The sequence below is a fragment of the Quercus robur genome, chromosome 3, assembly GCF_932294415.1.
Source record: "Quercus robur chromosome 3, dhQueRobu3.1, whole genome shotgun sequence".
NCBI lineage: Eukaryota > Viridiplantae > Streptophyta > Magnoliopsida > Fagales > Fagaceae > Quercus > Quercus robur.
The window spans coordinates 9,287,916-9,315,833 of NC_065536.1; the positions used below are offsets into that span (position 1 = coordinate 9,287,916).

The 27,918-nt window shown below is 36.6% G+C and overlaps 2 protein-coding genes across 4 annotated transcripts in view; one reads left to right on the forward strand and one right to left on the reverse strand.

Moving 5' to 3' along the window:
- Window positions 1–27,918, reverse strand: part of LOC126716960 (uncharacterized) — a 153,720-nt gene that overhangs the window by 93,294 nt on the left and 32,508 nt on the right. Inside the window, exons 1-2 of one of the 3 annotated variants that reach the window (XM_050418032.1) lie at window positions 8,312–8,463; window positions 7,312–7,431 (exon numbers count right to left, since the gene is read on the reverse strand). In XM_050418032.1, the coding sequence (XP_050273989.1) occupies window positions 7,312–7,431; window positions 8,312–8,416 (225 nt within the window). In that variant the 5' untranslated portion in view covers window positions 8,417–8,463. Of the gene's footprint in view, window positions 1–7,311; window positions 7,432–8,311; window positions 8,464–27,918 lie in introns of those variants that run through there. The other 2 variants (XM_050418033.1, XM_050418031.1) reach the window with 2 other exon arrangements.
- LOC126716961 (receptor-like protein 43) overlaps window positions 3,606–27,918 on the forward strand; it is a 49,202-nt gene continuing 24,889 nt past the window's right edge. Inside the window, exon 1 of the mRNA XM_050418036.1 lies at window positions 3,606–4,041. Within this exon, the coding sequence (XP_050273993.1) occupies window positions 3,621–4,041 (421 nt within the window). The 5' untranslated portion in view covers window positions 3,606–3,620. The remainder of the gene's footprint in view (window positions 4,042–27,918) is intronic.

The window sequence follows — 27,918 nt, forward strand, 5'->3', positions numbered from 1 at the left end:
TAATCTTAAAAATCTTAAACCCTTTTTTTTTTTTTTTTTTTTCGAGTTTGTTGAACAATCCAAATTTCAAAACCATACACTAAACCGTAAAAAAAGAGCATGATGAGGCTAGTAGTATATTAGCATCTATCAAAATATTGCTCCACAAGCTTATCAAAAAAAAAAAAAAAAAAATATTGCTCCACAAATAAATCATGGGATAGAAAGAGTAATGATCTCGTGTACATTTTAAAGTGCCCTATTGAAATACTGTACCTTGAAATGTTAATGAATTCAAGTTCTTTTTCATTTTGAAGTTTTTAGCACGGAAAACTTAGGGTCTGTTTGGAATCCACTTATTTTATTGAAATTGAAAACTTTTTGTTGAAAGTACTATAGATAAAGGTAAAAGTTAGTTAAAATAGTACAATAAGACCTATGAATAGTACCAAAAAGTACAATGAAGTCCATAAATAATAATAAAAATAAATTGAATAGTAAAATAAGTTGGTAAAAATAATTTTTACCGAGTAAAGGTGGGGTGACAAATGCATTCCAAATTTCAAAGCCCAGTAAACATGGGGCGACAAACATTGTCGTGCTCTAGAAGAAATTATTATTTACTTAAGAGGACTGCTGACGTGGTCCTCTCTGACCAATGAGATGATACTATTTATGCAAATGTATGTGTGAGCTTCCTAATCAGTATAAGGAATAAAAAATAAAAATTACCAGATAATATCACATTTGCATAAATAAAAACATTTTATTAATTGAGAATTCAAAAAGGACCACGTCAATAGTCCTCCTAGTGGACCTAATAATTTCTAGTGCTTGCCTAGACTTCCCAATAAAAAAAAGCAGTGAGAGTCATCCAACGTGGGGAGAGAAAGACATATTTGTGGGTCATCCCACAAAGACCATAACACCAAACCGACAATAGAAACATCGATGCTCAATCATGAATGCACAGGGATAATGGAGACGACTTGACTTGTAAGGAGATTCCCAGGAATTGGGTCCACTCTAGGCCACTCAAATATATGTTAATATGTCATAGCCTGAACACGTGTGCCCTTACGTATTCATTTTGATAAATCATGACTTCAATTCATGTCTATATAAGCAATGTAATTCACTTCCTTGCATATTTAAGTTAGTTGTTAAAGATACATTCTCAAAAAAAAAAAAAAAAAGCTGTTAAAGATACATTATTAATGGCTTCATTCTTGTGTTACTTGATGTCCACACGCTTGCTATTTTTAATTCCACTGTTGCATGCTATTGCCACTAGCTGTTTTGCTTCTAGGCAGCCAGTACTCTGCCATGATGATGAGAGCTCTGCCTTGTTGCAATTCAAACAAAGCTTTCACTGGAACCTGAATTCTTGCTCTGATTATCCTCCTAAGATTTCATCTTGGAAAGTGGAAGGGGTAGACACAGATTGCTGCTCATGGGATGGTGTGGAGTGCAACGAGGAGACTGGTCATGTGATTGGCCTTGACCTCAGTAGCAGCTGTCTCTATGGTTCTATGCTCTCCAACAGCAGCCTCTTCAGCCTTGTTCGTCTCCAAAGGCTTAATCTTGCTCATAACAACTTCAATTTCTCTCAAATCCCATCTGGATTCGGCCATCTTTCTTGGTTGACATATCTCAACCTCTCCAATTCATCTTTTTCAGGCCAAATTCCATCAAAATTTTCAGAGCTTTCCAAGTTAACATCCCTTGATCTGTCATATAATTCTATGCTACATCTCAGAAGTCTAAAAGGTTTAGTTCAAAACTTAACCAGCCTAGAAGATCTAAGTCTCAGGTACGTTCAGATACCATCTCCAGTGCCTGAAATCTTAGCAAATTTATCTTCTTTGAGGACACTCCATTTGACTGGTTGCGGAATGTATGGAGAATTCCCTGTTGGAATTTTTAAGCTACCGAAGCTGCAAGATCTTAGGGTGGGTTACAATCAAGTTCTCATGGGAAATTTGCCTGAATTCTACTCAAGCAGCCCACTTAAAATCTTATCACTTTGGGGTACTAGTTTCTCGGGAAAACTACCAGATTCAATTGGAAACCTTAATTCCTTGAATGAACTATGGATTGGGAATTGTGATTTCTCAGGTCACATTCCATCTTCATTGGGTAACCTTACTCGACTCACTTATTTGGATCTTTCTAATAACTCTTTTGTGGGCCAAATCCCTTCCTCATTATCAAACCTTATTTCCTTGAATTATTTGAACTTCGCTTATTGTCAATTATCAGGGTCAATTCCATTTTCATTTGGCAACCTTACACAACTTGTTGTTTTAGATCTTTCCAGTTTCTTTATTAGAAGCTCAAACCATTCTTCCTTGCCCTGGCTTGGGAATCTGGGCAAGCTCACTTTTTTGAACTTGGAAGGAATCAGTTTAAAAACGGAGATCCCATCATCATTAGCAAATCTAACCCAACTACGTTTTTTGAGCATGAATGGTGGCAAATTAAGTGGTCCAATCCCTTCTTGGCTTGCCAATCTGACTCAATTAACTGCGTTGAGCCTTTCTTTTAATTTATTAGAAGGCCCAATTCCAGTCACAATTTTTGAACTCAAAAAACTTAGACTTCTTAACCTTTACTCAAATAATCTGAGTGGCATTGTCACTCTAGACATGGTCCTTAAGCCCAAATATTTAGCTTCACTGCTTCTATCAATGAACAATATATCATTTCTTACCAATACCAATACAAATAGCTCCCAAAATAAGTTTGAGACTTTAGGATTGGCTTCATGCAACTTGAGGCATTTCCCAGATTTCCTACGTGAGCAAGACCAGTTGCAATGGCTCGACCTATCCTACAACAATATTCATGGCCAAATACCTAAATGGGTATGGAACACAAGTAAGGAAACTTTGTTGATTGTAAACTTTTCTCACAACTTTATAACAGGCTTTGACCAGCATATGAACAATTTTCCATGGCCTCAGCTACAGATTTTGGACCTTAGGTCCAACATGATACAAGCATTACCCCAAATTCCACCGCCATCCACATTGGTTTACTTGGTCGCTGACAACATGCTCCGAGGAGAAATTTCACCATTGATATGTAACATTAGTTCTCTTTATTCCCTTGATTTATCCAATAACAGCTTCAGGGGCATACTTCCTGATTGTTTGAGCAACTTTAGCAGATCTTTGAGCATATTGAATTTTCGAGGCAACAACTTTCATGGCATAATTCCTCAACTATGTGAAAAGGGAAGTAGAATGAAAATGATCGACTTGAGCCAAAATCAATTCCAAGGGGTTCTACCAAGATCATTATCAAATTGCAAAATGCTAAAGATTCTAAATGTTGGAAGCAATCGACTCAATGATGTTTTTCCCTCTTGGTTGGGAACACTTACGGAACTAAGGGTGCTTATTCTGCGAGAAAATGGATTTCATGGTGTAGTGGGGAGTCCTACAACCATCTTTGCATCTCCAAAGTTGCGCATTCTTGATCTCTCCTACAATAAATTTACAGGTAGGTTGCCATTTGAATACTTCCAAAGTTGGAAATTTATGAGTAAAGTTGATGCAAATAACTTCGCATATATGCTGGAATTTACAAATATTTCCTCAAGTGGTTTTGTTGTGTTCCAATATTACCCTTACTCAATGACAATAATAAACAAAGGCAAGGAAACCGTGTATCCAAAGATCAAAGAAGTCTTTGAAGCTATTGATCTTTCAAGCAACAAATTCAATGGAAAGGTTTCAGAATTCATTGGGAATCTAAATGGCCTCCAATTGCTCAATCTTTCCAACAACAACCTCACTGGTCATATCCCACTGTCACTAGGAGACTTGACAACACTTGAGTCGCTTGACCTTTCTCAAAACAAGCTCTCGGGACAAATACCTTGGCAACTAACACAACTCACTTTCCTTGGATCATTTAATGTCTCACATAACCAACTTACAGGGCTTATACCTCATGGTAATCAATTTGATACATTTGAGAATAGTTCATTCGATGGAAATTTAGGATTATGTGGAAATCCATTATCAAAGAAATGTGAAAATCATGAGCAAGCGCCTGTACCCTCTTCAGGCATCAAAGAAGTTCAGGACTGTTGGTTTCACATTGAATTTGATTGGAAAATAATCCTCCTAGGATATGTTAGTGGCCTCATAATCGGGGTGGTTGTTGGAAACGTTGTGACTAAGAAGATGCAATGTTGGTTTGTAAGAACTTGAAGAAGGCAACTTAGAAGGTGAAGGCATTCATACGGGTTTGAATCTGTCATGATGTGCTTCAAAGAATTTGATCTTTGTATTTGCATGTAGCACTTTTGTTACTTTCTACCTTTCATTTTTCTTGAGTTTCCTTGTCCCCTTTTCTTGTGCATGTAACTTTTTGTCTTTCACTTCTCACTTGTCACATGTTTTCTCTTTTCTTGTTGTAAAGATGTTATTACTGTATCTCCCACTCTCTTAAGAATATTTCTTTTACCAAATAAAATCGTTTCCAAGCACAAAAATCTATTTAGAAACAGTGATTAGGGTCATTTGCCTCAATTTTTTGTAAAATCCCGTGAGCCCCACACATTGGTAGAACTCACAAACTGCCAATGTCTGACTGCATACACTTGATATACATGAGACCCTCTTGAGAAGAGATTGTAAGTTAGGTTTCCTCATAGGCTTTGTAAATGGGCCTGAAGGTGTAATTTTTATGGGTTAGTCCGCCCTAATTGCCTCTCCCTATATAAATCATAGCTCTTGTATGGATGAAAATCACATAATAGTGAGCCTTATTTGAATGAAATCAGTCTTTGGGTTGTGAAACGAAAAGGAAAAAAATAGGTGGCGAGATAAACTTACTTTGTTTCTTTTAGGTTAATTCATTTAAGTGGTAATCGTTGCATATCCTTTATTATGTCTTCCTTGGGTGGATTTCTTATGGTGGTGAACTAATTAGAATGGAAAATTCCAGGCTCTTTTAGGCAAAATGTAATGGGATTAATAACAATGGTAAAATCAAGAAAAAATAATATTTTAATAAAATATAATATAAAATAGATAATCTAACATAGGATGTTTTGAAAAATAAATATACTAAAATAAATAGGAAAATTTGCAAGAGCAGATTCAAATGCTCTTATATGCCATCTATTTTTTTCTTATTGCTGGAAGCTCCTAATCCAAAAATGACGAGGTATCTAGAAGAAAGCTAATCAATGTGTAAACCCAGTGTCTATAGACACGAGTCCTTTGCTAATATTAAGCTTCCCGTTCCAGTGGGAAACAAAGACAAAAGTTAGACAAGAAGGTCCAAAAGTTGCGACGATCATATTCACAATTTGAGTGATGAAACTTAGCTAACAATCATGTCTCTCTCCCTTTCAATTGTCTCAGCCTTCCCATCCAGAGAGGATACAAAGTTAAGAAAATATTTTTATCTTATCGGACCGCTGAAATAATAAGTTAAGTTTTTAATGTTTCATCTCGGCCATTCATATTAATTGGGTGCAGTACAATATTCTATGATCTGAATACAGTAAGGAGAATGCGATTCTTGTGGTTTTCTTTATCTTTATGCAGAAAAGTTTCTCTTATGTCGAATTAACTGGCCATTCATCTTTCTGCACTAGCAGTAAAAATTACAAAATTGACTATAGTGATTTCATTTTGATTGTTAGGACCTGTTTAGTAATGTTATTCTAATAACGTTGTTTAAGTGTTGTGAAAATACGTATTGTATTATTTAAACAACAAAAACTGTTGTTTAAACAATACTAACAAATAGACCCTTAAATACTAAACACGATTGCTTTGAAGCCTTTAACAGAAGCCGTTAATGTTGGGAAATGCATATTAGTCAGATTTTCTGTTGGATTTAAGATTAACGTCAAGGGATATAGAGGGGATATATATATATATATATATATATATATATATATATATTTATATAAATTGAAACATAATAAATGTTTAAAGATTAAAAAAGTACATCATGTTAACCGTTAACTCTCTAACATACAAAGAAATATTTCGTCTCCCTTAATATATAGTTACATACTCCCCTTAACCTGCATATTTGAAACAGTCTAGTCTAACTATCTCCCCTAAAGTTATTTTTCCTCCCCATGTCACTTTAGTAAATTGTGGATATATGTCACTTAAGTAAATTGTATGTTGGGCTCAACAATGCAAGTAATACAATAGGTTTTCCTCATGAATGCAAAATGTACAATATGAAATTGTTTCAAATCAATGTTTGAATCACATAATCTACTAAGAAGATTGCATAATAAGAAAGTTGCATGGTACAGTTATCTAGTAACATTTCCATAGCACAAGAGATCATAAATCTAGAGATTTCAAAAAGATACCCTAAAATCCAAATTTAGAATAGTCTTATCTAAATGAGAATAACTCATTCAAAAGCTACATGTTAAATGACTTGTGTAGGATGAAGGTTTATTGGAGGTAGCCATTGGAGATCAGGCTAAATACCTCTATGGTATATATTATCCTCCTAACTACATCACACATATATTTAGCTTCTCTGGTCTGAATGATCATCATGGGTTCATGGCCTCAGCAATAATTTTGGATTTTCTTCAAGATACCATTTGGCCAACTTACATATACTCCTTTTGTGATGTATGTTACAAAACAAAGAAGGGGATTTCTCTTACATTTTCTTATCCCCTATGGAAGAATATTGTTTTCAGTATCAAATAACATTTAGTACGAGCCCATCCTTTCTTCCGCAAACTAAATAAGACCTGTTGATTGTAGAAATGTTCAAAGACTAGAAGACATATAGATGGTACATTCAGCTACTCTATTTCTGATGTATTACAGTCATTCTAGTGACAGTGTTGGATACATCTCACAATAAATTTTTATTCTCAAAGGATATCTGTAGAATACCATAAGATTATTTCATTCCTGACCTTTACCTGATTGCATTGCACATGGTAGAAATAAAACATATTCCTTATCTAATAAAATAATATTCCAGCAAATATGACAGTGACCACTATCATCGATGTCTAAGCACCAATCAATCTTACCATTCTACCCCAATCTATTGGGTCTGCATCACCCAATCCCTAATAAGTCCATAGGATTAGAAAAACACAAGATATGCGAGAAAGTACTTTACCACTATAGCATTCCAACGCCCATTGCATTTTTGATGCATCAGGATCAGGCAACTTCACACTTAAATTATCAATACTTGCAATAGGTGTCCTAAGAAGAGAACAAATGGCCTGAAGATGTCAAGTCAGCAAGACTGAGAAGTTGAAAAATCCCATTACAATATCTAACATGGTTAAAGAAACCACCTTACCTTCAAAAGCACACTGCATTGGACTTGGTTATCAGAAACTGTATAGACATCAAAGAAATCAGGCTTAAATGTAATGGACTGATAAGCTGACCGTGATGAATTGAGAGTGTGAAAAGCAAGCTGCAGGCAAAAAATAGTAACTAGACAAATCAACTCAATTACTTCAAACATGAATATGCAATGTACTTACAAATTATTAACTCATTTGTTACCCATCCTTATTTGCAGAAAACCAAAAGGGTAGTCCTAATTCTGCTAAAGATTGATATAGTTGATGGAGATGTTTCAGAAGGAAAATCCAACAAAACAAAACAAAAATTTCTAACCTCTTCTCATGACTTAAACTACATAAGACAAAAACCTCAAGCCCTCCATTCAGTTATAGCGAACTACTCCTGCATAACATGTTTGAGGAAATCTCTTGAATATTCAGATACCAAAAAAAAAAAAAAAATTCAAGTCTAGGCTTCAGAGCTTTAATTTTTTGAATATCTTTTTTTTTTCCCTCTATTTTCTTGCCAACCAAACAGAGCTTCACTTGTGAATTTCTCACTCATAAAGCATGATTCATATAAATCAAGTCAAACATAACTCCTCACACCCAATTCCAAAACTAATTAAATATTATTCTATGAAAGCCTATTTATGCCCTTCTTTTTCCTTCATTTTCATACGATCCAAACAGAGCTTCCACTCACTACTTTCTCACCCATCAAAGCATGATTCATATAAATCAAATCAAACACAAATTCCTTACATCCAATTCCATAAATAACAAATAATTTCGATATAAATCCCATTTATATGCTTTTTTTAAAACCCTAATCAAAACACACCAAATCCCTAACAATGAGTTAACAAATCAACATGAACACAGGGTAAATTATATGAGCCATTAAAAAAAATGTAAAAATAAGCTGATAATTAAAAAATCGAGCTAACTGGATCAGATTTAAACAAATTAATTATAATTTTAGTAATTTATTCATACATAATATACCTGAAAAGGAGAAGCTTGAATTGCGAGCTCGTTTCCGACACGTGCGAGGCACGTGATGCACCGAGCAAAGGTCTTGATCGCATTCCCGCTCAGACTCATTTCCATTTTCGTGTCTCTCTCTCTCTCTGAACTCCGAAGTGAGAGAGAGAGAGAGAGAAGGCGCGCTTTAGCGGGAAGGGAGAAATGAATTTGTAGTGGGCTTGAATGGGGGCCGTCCACGTGGACTTTTATTCACAACCCTTTTTTTTTTTTTTTTTGGGGGGTTGCCACAGTTCACTTATTCAGACCCATTATTTTTACTTTAACACTCTACCCATGGTGACTTGTGTCAAGAAGTTGTAAAATAATTTGTGATTCTATTTTTTTTTCTTCATGAACACAGAAAAAGTACGAGCAATAAGAACCTAAATCCATTTTAGTATGATAAATTTCTAACTCATGTTGGATTTTGATTAGACCTAACCAAGTTAAATAAGTTTCTCTATATTGGTTGTTAATCACTTTTAGTTGCAACTAAAAAAAAGCACATTTCCAAATTTATATCCATTTATATACAAATCTAAAAACTGAAGTGCAACAATTATTGTTATTATGTTTTTATTGAGCCACGTTAACGTAGCATTTTCGTTTATTTTGGTTTAGTTTGGTTCAATTCGATCAATTTGGTTCAATTCGGACCACTTCAATCCATTTTGGTATAGTTTGGTCCATTTGGTTTACTTTGGTCCATTAGGTCCATTTCGGTCTAGTTTGGTCCATTCGATCCATTCGGTCTTCTTCGGTCAACTTCAGTCCATTTCAATCCATTTTGATCTATTTCAATTCATTTTGGTCCACTTTGGCCCACTTCAGTCAATTCAGTCCACTTCGATGATGCTACTTGATTGACAATTACGTCACATTCTTAGCGTAATTTTGGTAAGTTCTTAATAAAATTACATTTTTCTTATGGTATAAAGTCTTGTATTTTATTTTTAAATATAATTGATGAATTAATTTACTTATATATGCTTATTCTTTAGGTCATTTAAAACATACAGATGATCAACCGTAAGTAAGGAGCACTAGAAAGAAAATTCAACCATACATTATATTATTTACAAAATATCTTGCATTATATAATTATTGAATGTAAAATGCATTATATAACCAAATGGGTGTGGAACACAATTAAAGAAACTTTGATGTACATGAACTTTTCTCACAACTTGTTAACAGGCTTTTACCATCATTTATTCAATTTTCCATGGCCTTGGCTAAAGATTTTGGACCTTAGGTCCAACAAGCTACAAGCATTACCCCCAGTTCCACTCTATGTTGCACGGACACGGACACGGACACGGACACGACACGGACACGGACACGGGGATACGACAATTTTTGAAAAATAAGGACACGACACGGCGGGGACACGGCGGTTAAATAATTAATTAAATTTTATATTTAGGTATATTTTTTAATATTTTTAGACAAAATACATTTATGTTTAGAATTTAAATTATGTAAGAACTACAAATAAGTAAACTAACACCCAAAATACTACAATAATACACAAAATCTTCAAGCACTTTCAGTATTCATTTTAGTAAAATTACCTACAATATTTAACTTTAATAAATAAATAAAACTATAGCAGGACACACAAAAACAAATTTATAAGTTATAACTAATATTAAAAAAAAAATATATATATATATATATATATATTAAAAAAAAAAAAACGACGGAGGGCACACAGGCCACATGCCACAACAGTAGTAAAAAAAAAAAAAAAAAAAAAAAAACAAAACAAAACAAAAGCAAAAGCAAAAGCAAAACGCGTTATATATATATTATGTCTAAGTAACAGTAGATTCAAGTTAACATCGGAAAGAAAGAAAGAAGAAAAAAAAAAAAAAAAAAGACAGAGAGAACAGAGAAGAGATCGGTCTGCGCCGAGAGAGATCGGAAGGGACAGAGGACAGATGGCACGGCGTCGACGTCGGAGCTCGTCGATCGGTCCGATCTAACTCCGGCGAGGGACAGAGGGCAGCGGCAGCGGCAGCGACAGAGGGAGGGTGGGTTGAGAAGATCTTGAGATGTGGTTTCAACTTTCAGTCTAAGAGACTCTAAACTTGCTATATTATTTTAGGGTTATCACAAAATCAACGGCATTGGTAAGTTCCGATCAAAATCTGTGATTTTTTTCTTTTTTTTTTTCACTGGTGGCGTGTAGGAGGCGTCGGAACCGCGTCGGCGCCGTGTCGGAGCCGCGTAGGCGCCGTGTCGGAGCCGTGTCGGAGAAGCGAAAAAAAGAAAAAGAAAAGGGACACCGCCGGAGACCGGAATCTGGCGCGTCGTCCCCGTTCCGGTGTCCGACACGTGTCGGACGCGGACACGACGCCAAAAATGGCGTGTCCGTGCAACCTAGGTTCCACTGCCATCCACCTTGGTTTATTTGGTTACCGGCAACATGCTCCAAGGAGAAATTTCACCATTGATCTGTAACCTTAGCTCTCTTTATTCCCTTGATTTATCCTACAACAAATTTAGGGGCATGCTTCCTCCTTGTTTTAGCAACTTCAGCAACTCTTTTACTATATTGAATCTTTGGGGCAACACTTTTGATGGCATTATTCCTCAACTATGTGCAAAGGGAAGTACAATGAAGATGATTGACTTGAGCCAAAATCAATTTGAGGGGATTTTATCCAGATCGTTATCAAATTGTCGAATGCTAGAGTTTCTATATATTGGAAGCAATAATCTCAATGATGTTTTCCCCTCTTGGTCTATGAAGCACAGGTGTGTTTCGGGACTCGGGTGTGGATGCAAGTGCGGGACTTGGCAATTTTTGAAAAAGTTGGGTGCAAGTGCGGCAGGGTGCGGTGATTAAAAAATTATTAAAAATATTTTTATTTATATTTTTAATATATTGCTAAGCATACTTTTTCACATTATATAAACATATACCAAATTTAAGAGCAATAGTAGATAATAACTAAAACATGATGTTCATAAATTAAATACAACCTACAAGATTGAAACTAAAACATTCCATGATGTTCAGTAATTAGAATACAACTCACAAGTTTGAAACTAAAACAAAATAAAAGATAATCAACAAGACAATCAAACACCAACATCATCATCATCAAGATCAATAGCTTCACTTCAAACTTCACTTTCACTAGTAGTAAAACTAGTGCTAGCATTCCCAATAACCATGGCCTCCAACTCTGGCTCATCAAGTGTAAGGGTTGCGTTCTCAAGAATTCCAACTCCTCCATGTATGTCGCTCTCATTCCAAAAGTCTCCTGCAATATCCCACATCTTTGTTGTTGTATTTACGTACTCCTCATTTCACCTTGACAAGAGTTGAAGATTATAATGCATATATACCAAATCCTCAAAGCGTGCAGTGCTAGCATTCCCAATAACCATGGCCTCCAACGCTGGCTCATCAAGTGTAAGGGCTGCGTTCTCAAGAATTCCAGCTCCTCCATGTATGTCGCTCTCATTCCAAGAGTCTCCTGCAATATTCCACATCTTTGTTGTTGTATTTACGTACTCCTCATTGCACCTTGACAAGAGTCAAAGATTAGAATGCACATATACCAAATCCTCAAAGCGTGCAGGAGCCATTTTGTTTCTTTTTAAGAAATGAATGAATTTGTATGTGCTCTAATTCCTCTTAGCACATGAGGATGAACAAGGTTGTCCAAGAAGTTTAAGGGCAAGGGTTTCAAGAGTTGGAAATGCGGAGTCATGGTATTGCCACCAAACCAAAGGTTTTAAAGCCCACCTATCTGTCAAGGCATTTGGTGAAGGAAACCTCCCTCTTGAAAATGTAGCAAACTTAAATTTCACCACCTTTAATTCATTCTCATCTTCAAAGTATCGATCCAAACACTTACTCCTTTCCATAGAAATTTTATGATCCCGATGTGGAGAGATGCGTTTTGGATTCTCCGAAAGCCATTCAATGGAGTAAAACCTAGTTAAAGATTAAAAAACAAATATAGATGAAACGTGTGTTTTACTAGAAAAGGGAATTAAAGAAAATAGAAAATAAATGTACTTACTTAGGATTTAAGGAATGAGCCAAGCAATGTAGTGGTGTACAATTTTTAGTCCATCGATCAATGGGTATATCATACACCACACCCCAAAATGAGCTATATTGATCATCTTCCAAGCCTTCGTGCCGATATATTGCTGCCTTCACCTTCTTTATCATTGAATCCCACATCTCATACACAAGAAGAAGACAAAACTTATCTGTGTCAGTTACTCGTAGCATATCATAAATAGATGCTATGAATTCAAGGATATAATCAACATTATTCCACCAAAGATCATTTAGAATCATATCTTTCACCTTTTGAGCTTTTCCAACATCATCCTCTTTATAAGAAGCCTATTGGTCACTAATAGCCATGGCTTGAAGGCATCTTTTTATCAACTTCAACCTTTTCAGCATTACAACAACTGAAGCAAATCTAGTATCAGTAACATGGAGCAGTTTTAATGGACAAAATTCATTAAACATTGCCAACCTCATTGAATGATTCATGATAAAAACACATATGAAGGATGCATCATCAGCAATACATGTAATCCAACTACATTCCTCATATGTAACTTCATTCGTTTTAGTGTTTTTTACTGCACAAATATTCTTCAAAGCTAGATTGAGAGTGTGGATAACACAGGGTGTCCAAAATATTTTAGGATACTCACTTTCAATAAGAGCTCCAGCAGACTTCATCACATTAGCATTATCAATGATGACTTTGACAACTTTTTCATGTCCAATCTCTTTTATAGCATCCTTTAACACCCTAGCAATATAATGTTTGTCTTTGAACTCACCTGACCCATCAATTGCCTTTATAAACATTGGACCCCCATTTGATATAGCCGTAATATTAATATGAGGCCTCCTTTGTGGATCTGACCATCCATCAAAAACTATATTTACACCATTTTCAAGTCAAAAGTCCTTAATTGGTTTCAAAAGTCTTTCAACATGAGCTCTTTCTTTTTGCAAAAGTGTTGTTCTCAAGGCATTGTATCCAAGAGGAACATAACTCGGAATGCTATGGGTAGCAGCATATGCATAGGAAGCATATGCATAAGAGTCTTAATTAGGAACACTACCTAAACTAAGGGTACTTATTTTGCGACATAATGGATTCTATGGTGTTGTGGGGAGTCCAGCAACCATGTTTGCATTTCCTAATTTGTGCATTTTTTATCTTTCCACCAATAAATTTACCAGTAAGTTACCATTTAAATATTTCCAAAATTGGATGTTTATGAAGAAAGTTGATTTGGATGACTTCAAATATTTGTTGGCATTTAGAGTTTTTAAGCCATGTCATCATGACTTTGATGATGTTTACCCTTACTCGATGACAATAATAAACAAAGGCAAGGAAACAGTATATCTAAAGATCATAAAAGTCTAGTAGCTATTGATCTTTCAAGTAACAAATTCAATGGAATGATTCCAGAATTCATTGGGAATCTAAATGGGTTCCAATTACTCAATCTTTCTAACAATAACCTCACTGGTCATATCCCATTATCATTAGGAAACCTAATAACAATGGAGTGCCTTGACCTTTCTCAAAACAAGCTCTTTGAACAAACACCTTGGCAATTGACACATCTCACCTTCCTGGCATCCTCTAATGTCTCACATAATCAACTTATGGGGCCTATACCACATGGTAATCAATTTGGTACATTTGACAATAGTTCATTTGATGGAAATTTAGGATTATGTGGAAATCCATTATCAAAGAGATGCAAAAATCCAAAGCCTTCACCTCTACCCACTTCAAGCATAGAAGAATATCAAGACTTATGGTTTAACATTGAATTTGATTGGAAAATGGTCCTTATAGGTTATGGTAGTGGGTTTGTAATTGGAGTTGTTGTTGGAAACATTGTGACTAAGAAGAAGCAGCATTGGTTTGTAAGAATAGGGAAGTGCAACATAAAATGCGTAAGAGGCAACTTTGCTAGGGAACAACTTTCTTCTTAAGGTAAAAAGTTGAAAGTGGTGGGAAATCACTCATTCAAAGAGAAGATGTTGGTACAATATTGGTTTCATCAAAGGTTTTTAGTGTGTTTTATTTATTTATTTTGGGTGGTGTTGTGATGAAATTATATTCATTCCTTTCCCTATAAATGGAGAAGACCTCTTTCATTTTCTGGACCTGAATTCCCCTCGGAGAGCTAGTGAGAAAGCAAAAAGTAAAAGCTGTTGTGCAACCATTGTTCTTACTTTGGTTGTAGTTTAGTACTTCCTTACTTTCTCACTAGCTCTTTAAGTGATCACTTCCCCCTTTAATTTATGTTTTATGCTGGTAAGTAGTTAATTATGTTAATTATGTTTTTTAAGTTTTTGCACATGCTTGAATAAATGCTTAAAAGTCATTATTTGTTTCTTTCATGATATGCTTGGATGAACTTGTCTATATATTTCATTGATATTCCTTTTACATGCTTAGATGAACACTTCTAGGCTAATGTGCAACTTTCTTTTGAATGCTTAGATGAACGTGTCTAGGTAGTTGTTTTACTTTTTTTTAAATGCTTAAACGAACATGTCTAAGCATTTTGATTTTCTCTAGATGAACATGTCTAGAGAAATAGCATGACAATTTTCTGTTTTCCTTCACATGCTTAGATGAACACTTCTAAGTTATTATTTGCTTTTCATAACATGCTTAGATGAACATGTCTAGGTAGTTGTTTCTCTCTTTTTTGAATGCTTAGACGAACAGGTCTAATTAACATTATGGTCTTCGCTTGAATACTTGGATGAACATGTCTAGGTGATTTTCTTTATTCTTCTCATGATTGCTTGGATGATTGGTAGGCCTAAAAATAAATTTTCTTTTGCAATTATGTTGATGACAAATAACATGATGATTTTGTTTTCCTTCACATGCTTAGATGAATATGTCTAGGTTAGGAATTCCTTGTTTACATTAATTTCCTAGATAAACATGCCATTACTTTCATACTTTCTTTACATTTACATTGTTATCTAACAAATTTCACTTTTTGTTTCTCTTTATGTTAAATTCCCCAACACATATTTGTTTACAATTCTTGCAAATTAACGTGTTTATATGACATATTGTTTATATTTGTTTGACATGACAAGATATTGGTCACCTTAACCCAGAAGACTAGTTTTACTGGGCAAGATGGGTGCTAATCCCTTCTCATCTTGTAAATTAGCCTTTAAACCAAGATCAAGGGTTCTAGACTAGGCTTTTGTATATGCAATTTTACATTTTTTTAGAATGTAATTAGGAAACAAAGTAATGTAATTTACATTTTTAGATTGTATCTAGGATAAAAAAGTATTGTAATTTTTGTAACAAAATTGATGTAAATTGTCATATATATATATATATATGTATGTATATATATATATATTAATACAACAGAAGCATATATATATATATATATATATATTTTTTTTTTATAGTGAAGTTTTTCTTATTTTTCCCTTTAAATTAAATAAACTAAGATCAAGGGTTCTAGACTAGGCTCTTGTATATGCATATGCAATTTTACATTTTTTTTAAAATGTAACTAGGAAACAAAGTAATGTAATTTACTTTTTTAGATTGTATCTAGGATAAAAAAGCATTGTAAATTTTGTTACAAAATTGATGTAAATTGTCACACACACACACACACACACACACACACACACACATTTATATATATATATATATATATATATTAATACAACAGAAGCTTTTATTTTTCTTTATTTTTATTTTTTTTATAGTAAAGGTTTTCTTATTTTTCCATTTAAATTAAATAAGTGGCGATTCTATGTAAAACCCTCAATCTAGGGCCTAACCCATTCGCACGGGTTAGGCCTAATTTGAAAAAAATGGGCGGGCCGAGGTTGCGGTCGCTCATAGGGGCTTAAATATAAAATTGCAAAGAAAATACCTGTATATATAATTTTTTTTCTTAAGACTAAGGGGGAACTCGGGTCCCCTTAAAGGCCCCAACCTAGCTAGTTTCGTCCCTTGTTTTAAAGCCCTAAATCCCTAGCCAGCTGGTTTACCACATAGGTAACAAAAACTCTCTATTGTTCATACTACATATAAACCCAACAAGCAACACTATTTCCAAACATAATTTTCTTTTCACACATTAATGGTTTTGAGACATCCAAACTTACTTGAAGTCCAAGAAAATACCCCCATGTCACACCTTAGCACGCTACTTCTTCGTCCAACATGTCCCCTATGGTTTTGCTTATATAAATACACGATATAATTTTTACTTATGATGTTTGTTCTTATTTAAAAAAGAACCTACACAAAATATATTGCAAACACAAACACCCACCTGTGACTTTCCCATCAAAATGGTTAATAAGGACAAATTGCTTATCAAAACTCTAAGGCCTTTGGATAAGCAAATTCTCTGTGTCCTCCTCATTAGTGAAAGTTGACATAAATAAATTATTACCCACATTATTAACTGTTAACCCTTCCTCATATTTTCATGAAGTGATCATTGTCATTTTAATTTTTAAAGTACTCACTGTTGAAAGTCTCATTTGTTAAAAAACTTGAGTAGAAGGGAAATACCAGTACTCTTTCATTCCTTCTTAGCATGGGAAAGATTCTCTAAAAGCTAAGAATTTTACTTTTAGGTGATAGGTCTAAGTCACCACTTTCAACTTGTTAAGTGTTGGTCGTCCAAGGATGACGTTATACGTCGACAAGCAATCTATTACGAGGAAATCAATCTCCTTGGAGACTTGTGCTGGATAAGTGCCTACAATTATGGTTAGTTTAACAACACCTTTGGGAATGACTTTGTACCTAGTGAAGCTTACCAATGGGGAAGTGAATGGTCGAAACCCTTCCTTGCTCAATTTCATCTATTGGAAAGCTGGAAGATAGATGATGTCTGCCTAGCTTCCATTGTTTACTAGCACCCGATGAATGTTGAATTCTTTCATTCTAAGCATTATTACTAGTAGATCATCATGGAGCTATTCGACGTTGGCATCCCTTTCAGAAAAGACGATGTCTGGCTTGCTGCATCTAGGCATCTATATAGGTGGGAGTCGTGAATGGACACTGTTCACTTCCCTTACATATGCCTTCTTCAATGACTTGGAGGATCCCCTTGCTACCAATCCTCCTGAGATCATCCTTATTTCTCCTGTGGGGGCTTTCTTGCCCCCCATCTTTGGATTCCCCGTCTTTCTCGTCCTTCTATTGTCGCCTATATGTCTCCATCTTTCATACAAACCTCTGCAATTTTCCTTGATGTATCAAGGTCTCTACTTGGTCCTTCAAATGTCTACATTCGTCAGTGCGATGCCCGTGGTCTAGGTAGAACCTACAATACTTGTTTTTTGTCTCTTAATTCTACTGATGCGTAAATTGGTCTAGGCCATTGCAAAGAATGTTCGTCCTTTATCAACATCAATACTTGCTCAATAAGCATCACTAGGGGAGTGAAGTTTGTAAACTTAGGCTTTTGATCTGGATGGTTCCTATTTTTTTCGGTTGCATATCCAGTGCTTCATACTTCCTTTTTCCTGTCGGGATTGTGGCCAGTTCCTTCGTCTCTCGTCACTCCTTTAGCGGTCACTTTGTCCTCCACATTCATATACTTCTGGGCCTTATGGAGTAGCTTTGCCACTGTTTTCGGCGGACTCTTAGTGATGGAGAAAAAGAAATCTCTTGGTAGTGATCTTGCTTGGAAGGTCGTTAGAATAACTTGATCTTCTACTTCGTCCACCTATAGCAACTCTTTATTGAAACACGTCATGTATTGCCTTAACGACTCTCCCTCTACTTGGAGGATGTTGAGAAGATGCCCAGTTGGTTTCTTATGTTGTTGTCCTCCAATGAAGTGACAAACAAAACCCTTGCTAAGCTGCTTGAAGTTTGCAATGGTACTTAAGGGTAACTTGCCAAACCACACTCTAATTGCACCCTTTAACGTTGTTGGGAAGGCCCTGCACATAACTTTTTTTGGGGTCATCTGTAAAAGTATTAAAGTTTTGAATGACTCGATGTGATCCAAGGGATCTTTTGAACTGTCAAACAACTCCAACTGGGTGAGGTGGAACTTTGGTGGGAGAGGGTGATTCAACACCTTAATGGTGATGGTGAATCCATACTTTGGATCATTCCGTCCAAGTTCTCCATATCTTTATCCTTTACTGCATTTCTGAGCTCTTCCATCTCCCTCATGTTACAAAGCTCGCTCTTCATCCTAGACGAGCTTTCTTCTGACACCCTTGTCCTCTTGTTAACCAGCTGTTTGATTCTTCCTCATTGTTGTTTCCTTCGATCCTCCGATGTTCTTCTTCATTCTAGTTCTCAATGGTCTGCTATCGTTCCTTGTTCTAAGATTTAGCAACTCTCCTTAGCTCTTCATTCTGCCAAGTCAATTCCTCCGTGTTGGTTGCTAGGGCTTGAATTTGTTATATGGCCTGTTCGGCATTCATCTTGTGCTACGAGGTTCTCTTTTGTCACTTAGGGAAGATAGCTTGAATGACTAGCGTTTCCCATAGATGGCGCCAAATTGATGATGCGAAAAATTAACAGTTGAGATCCTTGTCTCAATGGATGGACGATCTTGTGGTTGGTCATGTCTTTGATGTAAACCTGCAAGAAAGGTTTAGAAAGAAATGGAACACACAGGTGTGGTGTTTGCCCAAAAACACTCCAATGCTTAAGTCAAAAAGGGAGAAAGTTTGTTTAGAGAGAAAAATGAGTTGGAGTGATTTTTGGATGAGTATTTGTGTGTGCCTTTTCGTTGTCCCTTTGTTTTATAGTCGTTCTTTGCCTTAATGGACAATGAATTCTTGCATTTATGTTCAATGACTAGTACGTTATCAATGGGAGCTCTGAAGTGCACAGATCACTTGTTACCGTTGCTCTGTATGTTACGTTTCATCATTAATGCATGTAATAAATGTGTAATGCTTGGTTTGATCGTTATTATTGGGAATGACGATCCCAGGTTATTTTCTGACTCATCATAATCTAAGCGAAATTTTGGCCCAAAGTGAAATCTACTAGTCTTATTTAGGCTACTGAGTAATGAGACATAATGACCTTTACAAGACCTAATTGGGCCAAGGGGTAAACTACGCCCTCCCCTAACCATGTGGCTCACGAGTAGGCCAGGAACTCTTATTTAATTTCTTGGTTTCTTCTGCCTTTCTATAACTCATTTTGATGAACCAGATTGAGTTAAAACTTGATCTTATGAGTAGATCCAAATATGCCGTTATTTTTATGAAATTCTAATGCTTAGATTATGTTTGGGGCTAATTTTCTTACTAATCCCCACCAAAAATTAAGTTACTAACGTCCTAGATTCAATAATATATCCTAATGTCACTAAAACATTATGTTCAATGGAACTTATTCGATAGCAAAAAAAAATTGGTTAAACAAAAATTCTCTTTTATTGGAAATAGTCGGCAAAAGTAGCTATTTGACGTAATCACAATTTTTAAGCTTAATTTTTATTATATAGTATATGATTGTGGAAAAAAATTATATTGAAAGTTGCAACTAAACTTTCTTGTGGGGACGTCATCAATAAGATAGAATACAAGTCATCAACACATGCTTCAAAGAATAGATTTAGAGGATGAAAGTGAAACTATATGAATAGTTAAAATTTTATTTTTAAACTAAATTAAAAATAATTTAGATAAAACAGAAAATTATTAACATCTAATCATAACTTTTTTTTAAGGTAAAAAACAAAAATTGTATTTTACGTCTCATGTATATCAATTAAGGTAAACATGCACCTCATGGAACCCCCCTTTTTTTTTTTTTTCATATGAACTTCTTCAAGAAGTTTAGGTGCATGTATATCAACGGATTTGGGCTCCGGTCCTAAAGGTTTAGTTTTAAAAGAGGTTATTTGAATATATTAAAGACTTGGGCTGGCTAATAATGGTCTATTAAAAGTCCATTTGTTAGTTTCAGTAATCCAAGTGGAAGTGGATGGCCAGCTGTAAAAAACTGGGTGAGCAGAGATTGTAAAAAATGTTGCTCATAGACTTGGGCTGACTATAGTCCTCCCATACGAGCCTCTCCAATGGAAGTCAGGCATGCTCATTCTGTGGGTTTTTTTATTTTATTTTATTTTTTTTTGTTTTTTATTTTTAGTGAAAATAGAAGAAAGGGAATTGACTGATGCTCAAATGTGGAACTGGAACTGTGGAAGGCATTATTTTTTTAAAGTTTGATGCCCAAATGTGGCTCTTAATCTTCAATTAAGACTACCGATGGAAATGGAATTGATAGCACTCATAAACTGTTTATCAGAAGTGGGAACTAATGGAAATCTTATGCCACAAAAAAATCTTTTGGAAAAGTAAATGAAATTAATGTAACTTTATGAAGTGTTTTGTTATCGAATAAGAGATTTGAAATTTAATTTATACTTACATCAAAAATTAGTTGAGGTATTGGCCTGTTGATAAAGAGCAATAATTATGAAATGGATGATATCTATTGAACACAATCATCAGAACAGTCAAAAGAGATGATCGCCGAGATTTTAAAATAAACACTGTACCTTGAAATGTTAAGAATTCAAGTTCTTTTTTATTTCGAAGTTTTTAGCACGGCAACCTTTAAAGTTGGCTGATGTGAAGTTGTGAACAGGAGAATACCAATTTTCAAAGTCTGAGTAAACGGTGGGGCTATTAACATTGCCGTGTTCTAGAGTGCCTAGAGTCCCAACAAAAAACAGTGAGAGTCATCCACATGGGAAGAAAGAAAGACAGGTAAATTTGTCGTATGGCGCGGCACCTTTCATGCCTAAAGCTGCGTTTGGATTGCGCTGAAAACCAACACGTTTGTGTTTTTCAGCTTTTTTTTTTTTTTTTTTTTTTTTTTTTTTTAACGCGTTTTTTAGATTTGCGGTTACTGTTTATGTACTGTTTAATAAACAGTAATCGCAAATTTTGACTTTCAAACTTTTTTCAGTCAATTAGTGCACATCGTGTACTGTTTACGGATCCACAAATTTTACTTTTCAGCAATTTTTTCATTAAAAATGGTCACACGATACTATTCACACATTTTAAAATTATTTTGCTACAATATTTTTCAGTTTTCAGTTTTCAGTTTTCAACGGTATCCAAACGGACCCGTAACAAAGATTCAAACCAGAGTGGGACTACAAAGATTATTCCATGGAATTGACAAGAGAAACATCGATGCTCAATCATGAAGGAACTTTTGATAACATAAAGTTGGCTGATGTGAAGTTGTGAACAGGTGAATACCAAATTTCAAAGTCTGAATAAACGGTGGGGCTATAAACATTGCCGTGTTCTAGAGTGCCTAGAGTCCCAACAAAAAACAGTGAGAGTCAACCAACGTGGGAAGAAAGAAAGACCGGTAAATTTGTCGTATGGCGCGGCACCTTTCATGCCTAAAGACTAATATCACGAGAACCAAAACTTCAAACCAGAGTGGGACTACAAAGATTATTCCATGGAATTGACAAGAGAAACATCGATGCTCAATCACGAGGGAACTTCTGATAACATAATTTAATAATTTAATAAATTGAAAAAAGTTGGTTACTAAGAGCATTCTCATTAAAGGTGCTAAAAATGCTAAATGCTATTTTTTTTTTAAACTTTTTTAACAGCTCAAATGAAAAAAACATACTTCCATCAAACATGCTAAATTTTCAAAAATTTAGCACCAAGCTACAGTGAGCTATTATCAATAACAGCTCGCAGTAGCTAGATTGTAAATAAATAAATAAATAAAAAAAACTTTTATATTCTCACGAACTTTTCTCAGTTCTCTCTTGTCTTTCCTCTCTCATTTCTCTCTTCTCTCTCCCAATGGATGTGATCCGGGGATGGTTCTGGTCTAACGATGGTGGTCCGATGGTCATAGGTCCGATGTGGTCTGATGCTTCAATGGTCACAGTGCTGTTCCTGGGTCACGGTGTGGTGTTACTGGGTCGTGGCCTCGTAGGTTGTGTTTTTGATCTTGATTTTGGGTCACCGACAGTCGTGGGTTGTGTTCCTAAGTCACCGATGGTTCAATTGCTGGTGGGTCTAGCTCGTGGTGGTGGATCATGTTCCTGGGTCATCGACACGAATCGAGTCAGCTCATTTGCTCACCGACGCGAATCGTGTTCCTGGGTCACTCGTGGTCCTTAGTCTTCTCTAGAAGATCCATGATTTAGTTCGATTGATTTTGATTTTGAATTTTTTTTTTTTTTTTTTTTACTCTGCTATTGATTGGATGTGGTGGATGTGAATGTGGAGGGTGTGGTGGTGGATGTGAAGGTTTTGGTTTTTTTTTTTTTTCCTCTGCTATTGTTTGTGGTTGCGGCGAATTTGGTTAATGGCTGGTGGTGGCGATGGTGGGTGGATGTGGTGGCCGGTTGTGGTGAGAACAGCTGGGTTGAGAGAGAGAGAGAGAGAGAATAAAAAAAAAAAAAAAGAATATTTAAATGAAGGGTTAAAAAAATAGAAGTTTTGATGTAAATGATATTTTAAAGTGATGTGTTATATGTTATAAAGTTGGTTTTTGAGATGGTAAATGCTAAATTCTTTAGAAGTTTTGATGGGAATGCTCTAATTGTAATAGTTAATAAATTCATTTTTCACCAAAAATGTTCATTACTAGAAAATAACATAAAGAATTTGTGGTGGGCCTTTTTGTAATGTTGGGCTGGGTTGCCTCTTGCTATACTAGGCCCAAGTGTTCTGGATAAGGGAGTTGGGACTAGTCCAATTGTAACCCACCTTGGTTCGGCTTGTGCACAAACTATGCCTTGTTTGCCAAGAGTTTCATTCACATGCCCATGGCAGGCAGAGCTACTTTGGATGAATTATGGCAAGCAGACATGATAATAATAATAAAAGAAAGTATTTTTGCCATTAGACAAAGTGAATAAATGATCCTCAATTAAAATGATAATCACAACGATAAGAAACACTTTGTAAAGAAAATGGCGGAAGTAAACAGGTAAGACATAAGTTATCAAAAGAAAGAAAAAAAGATCAATCCGTCATGTCAAATTGTGTCACAGGACCAAGACCAAGGAGGGAATCGTTTTTCTCAATGTGAATAATCTCCTAGGAAAATCCTGTTGTCGAAATTAATCACTTTGAGGGAAGCAGACTTGAATGGCTTGTAACTAAAAGAATCCTTTGCCTTTGATAGAGGGCAGGGCTTTTAGAGGGAGAGAGGAGATCAACCTATTGGTGCATGCCTGCCATTCTATCTCTCTGTTTTCTTTCCTTATTTCTAATTTTTCTTTTCTTTTCCTTTTTCTCTTCTTTTCTCAGTGCTTGCTTCGGTGTTGTGATTCTATCCTAGAGGTTCCTATTACCGTGATCGTGATCCCTTATTGTGCACGACAAGGGTCCTTTATATAATGTCTGCCGTGACTGACTTTTACTATTTTAGCCTTTAACTACTTTTGTTTGGTCTGGGTGTCTTTGTCGACCACCACTGATTTGTCAGTTGCTCAGCCAACACCACTTACCTATGCTAGGTATGCCACTCCCTATCACTAGACAAAGAAGACTATTTTGTTCATTTGTTTGTCGTAGCACTCTTGTCTGCTACGGTATGGGTGTTCTCTCTCTCCCTATCCCTCATGGCATGCACTTAGTGGTTCCAACTCATCCTTACTTCTTTTGAGCGGTATGTCATCCTAGCAGGACATCTCCTCCAAAAGAGCTTGAGCAAGAACTCCAGAATAGGTTTTCCTCTCTCTCCACCGTTAAACCATGCCCTCTTACCTCTGACCCATGACCCACCACTTTTTGTATTGGCTAGGTACAGGCTGGTGATATTTGGGCCTTATGTGTGCTCCACTTCTGTGTATGTCCAAAACCTGCCTGCTGCTCATGCATTTGCCGTGATCTGGAGGTTCGTCTGCACATTCTATCGTCCATCCTTGACTTTTTGTGGCGTGACCTTTTTATTATTATTATTATTTCCCATTCTTAATGGCCTACGCCCTTTAGAGGTCGAGCTTTGCTTGATTGTGGGCTTTTCTTCCTTCAAGCTACTATTTTCCCCCTTTCTACAATCTTGCTACCATTTTCTACCGTACCACTATACCGTTCCTGCTGTGATGTTATTTGACCCAAGCCTGTTGAGCCTTTTTGGGCCTGCCACTTATTCTTCTCTTAATGACTCAGTATGGTCATTTGGGCTTTGTATTACATTACTTGTGGGCTTTTTTGTCCCATTTATTTCATTTTGGGCATCCTTGGCCCACTTGCTTTCCTTGGGCTTCCTTGGCCCTTTTTCTAACTCTGCGTTTCCATGGGCTTTTACAAACTCCTTTAAACTTCCCTAGTCCAATTACCATATCCTTCATCCTTGGGACTCATAGGCTTGCCATCAACCCTTTACTTTCTTTGCTTGCATCACTTTGGGCCTGCTATAGCCCATTCTTGCTTTTCTACATCACATATTGCACATGAGTTTGCTACTTCTCTCTCTTCGGGCTTCTTTAGGCCCTTTTGCTTCCTTAAGGCCCATTTGTTTATTTTATGGGCCCATGATCCATTATTCCCGCCACTTGAGCTTAATGGTTTTTCTATTCACTTACTAACTTTTTTTTTCTACCCATGTTGCTGGGCTTCTTCCTTCTACTGGGTTTCCCAAAATGAGCATCAACATTTAGCCCCCTAAGCATATGAAGCGTTCCTGCGGTTCATATGCGAATAAAAGACTTCCTTGTCCTTTCTGTCTTTCCTTCTTCTTTTCCTTCGCTTGATTTTTTAAACAGTGGCCCCTAACTTATATATATATATATATATATATTTGCCATAAATAGTGTTGTCTCTTTGAATTTCCCAATTTTGCAGTTATTTTGAAATGCATTCGCCGCTTCATTAATTCCATCCCTTATCCGATGGCTGATCCAACGTATCCTTTCGTGTCAGTATTAATGGCGTTGGTATTTAAGAGAAATTCCCTTCATATTCCAAACACAAACATTTTCTCCCTTTCCAACACAAACACTTTCTCTATTTCCCTTCCTTCACCGTGTTCTCCCTCTCAAACATTTTCATCCGTTTACTCCGATCAACCGTTGCAGCATGATGCAGGCGAAAGGCCAAAGTTCTTCCCACCGTAAGGGAAAAGAGATTGTCTTCGATGCTCCTGTTGCGTGCAATGTAGGCGAAGAGGCCGTGTATTCCGAATTGGACCATTTCGACGAGGAGGAAACGCAGCATGCCCCTGATAGTGAGTGCGCTTCTCTTATAGATCCTTGGTATGATACCTATGCCCATTTCCTAAAAGTTCCCGGTGATTACACATCGCTGTTGCCGGGCCATGTATGGCTTGCTCTTTGCTGTTGCAATACAGACGTTTTTTGGGCTCCATTGGCTTCCTCGATTCCCGATCTTGTCATCCACCAAGGTACTTCACTCTTTGTGCCCATTCTTTTTGAGTTTGGATTAGGTACGGCTTTGGGTTGGAAGGAATGGGTGGATAGGGAGTTGTCCGACATGGGTTTTATGGGTTGCTACAGTGGGCCGGTGTACTGAAGGCTATTATTTCATCCCGCTGCTTATCTAACTATAGGGACCTCTTCAACCTCTGCCATTTGGTCCACCGGTGGTGTACTACCACTCACACTTTCTTTCTCTCCTACAGTGAGATCACTGTGACTTTGGAAGATGTGGCAAATTAGTTGCTTTTGCCTATTCTTGGTGATGTTGATCCTAGCGCTTTAGAGCTTTCTCCGGAAGAAGAGGTCGTGGAGGCCGAGTTGAAGAAAAGGATGAGCGGCAATGCAAAGTTGTCATATTGGGTTGGTTCCTCTTCTAGGATCTTCGTTGTTGCTCGCCATGCGGCCTTCGTCTCGTTCTGGCTTTGTAAGTTTATCTTTAGCTCTCATCCCCACTATACCGTGAAGCCTTTATATTTTCGATTAACTATCAAGATATCTACTAGGGTAAGCTTGCCATTGGCTCCCTTGTTTTTGGGACACTTGTATGTTTAGTTAGACATTTTGAGGAGTGATGAGGATCAGGCAGGCTTTTGCCACATAGTCACTTCTTCTGTTCATAGTACTATTCTACAGCACTTGTTATATGAGCGTTGTGCCAGGCATTTAGCAAAATGTAGGCTTGTTCGTTTTGCTAAGGAGAAATATTAGTCATGTTCGAGAGTCATTACTAAATTCTGTGGCAGATTTGAGTTTGACTTTCCCTTGGCTTTTCGTCGGGTTGGTTTAAAACCAATTGGTCATCTTGCTGTTAAGTTTTTTTGATAAAGAAGTTGGGTTTTCTTGGAAAGCATATAGGAACTTAGGTATGGGTTACACATGCGCTGATTCTGTTATGGGTCCATTTGTTGACATTGCTAGGACCACCACCCCATTGACCGGTTTCAAGGAGAGGGGGATTACTTACTTGGTAGCCACCAACGTTGGGTGGTTACCTTACCTGGCTGACAAGGGCATTAGGTTTGTGCACTATCCTACTAACAGGGTGAGAAGACAGTTTGGGCTAGATCAGGATATTCCTCATGACCTTTCTTCCCTTATAGAGTTTCCTACTTCCGTTTGACCATTCCTGCGGCATGCTGCCTTTGAGTTCTAGAGCAAACGTTTTACTATAGTTACTATTCCAGGCTCATAGAGAGAGGGCATTTGTACCCCTACTATGCACGGATATTGGCAGGCTGTGATGACTTCATTTGTGTAGGAATTGATGGGTAGCCGTGGTTTTTCTCTTATTCCTCTTGATGGGATTAGTGCGGTCATTTCAGCCAACCCTAAGTTGCTTCTACCCTCTAAATCTGTGTTGGCATGTGCTAGGAAGCAGAGTTAGTTTGCCATTTTTGAGTGGGTTGAGGAGGATAGAGGATGGTTCTGGCATGCCGGTGATTATCCCATGGGTTGGGAGAAAAAAGTAAAGGTGACAAACATTCCTATGCTGGGTAAGAAGGGTTCTGCCAAGCCTAAGTCCACCAAAAAGGGTGATGATTCTTCTGAGGCTTGCTTAGATGTTGTACCTTTTGAGAGTGGCCTCCCTCCTATAGGGAACATAGTTTTAGAGAGCTTTCCTCCTATTTCCGCCTGTACCCATTCTAGCATACACCCCACAGCCAGCAAGCTTAAGTTTGCTGCATTGCAACCATCTATCGATGCTCCCCCTTCCAGTAGGACACGAGGCAGTAAGAGAAAGACATCTCCTTCACCTGTGTCCACCACCACTTAGAGGAGAGTATGTTATCTCTAACTTTGCTTTGTCTTCTTTTATGTCTTATATATATATATATATAGGGCTTTCCTGCGGCTAACCCTTATACACTTGTTGACTCATCTCTTCATCTTTCTCTTCTGTATTCTTTTCTTTTGTAGTCTAAGCATAAAGAGGATGCATTAGCCACCCGTCCTATATTACTTGATGAGCTCGAGTTTGAGGTACGTCTCCTTTCTTTCTTCTCTTTTGCACATATTTCCTCTGCCATATGCCATTGGTTGTCTCATCTCCCTCTCAGCATCATCACCATTTATGGATTCCTTTGTTCCTTTTTTTTTTTTTTTTTTTTTTTCTTCTTCTT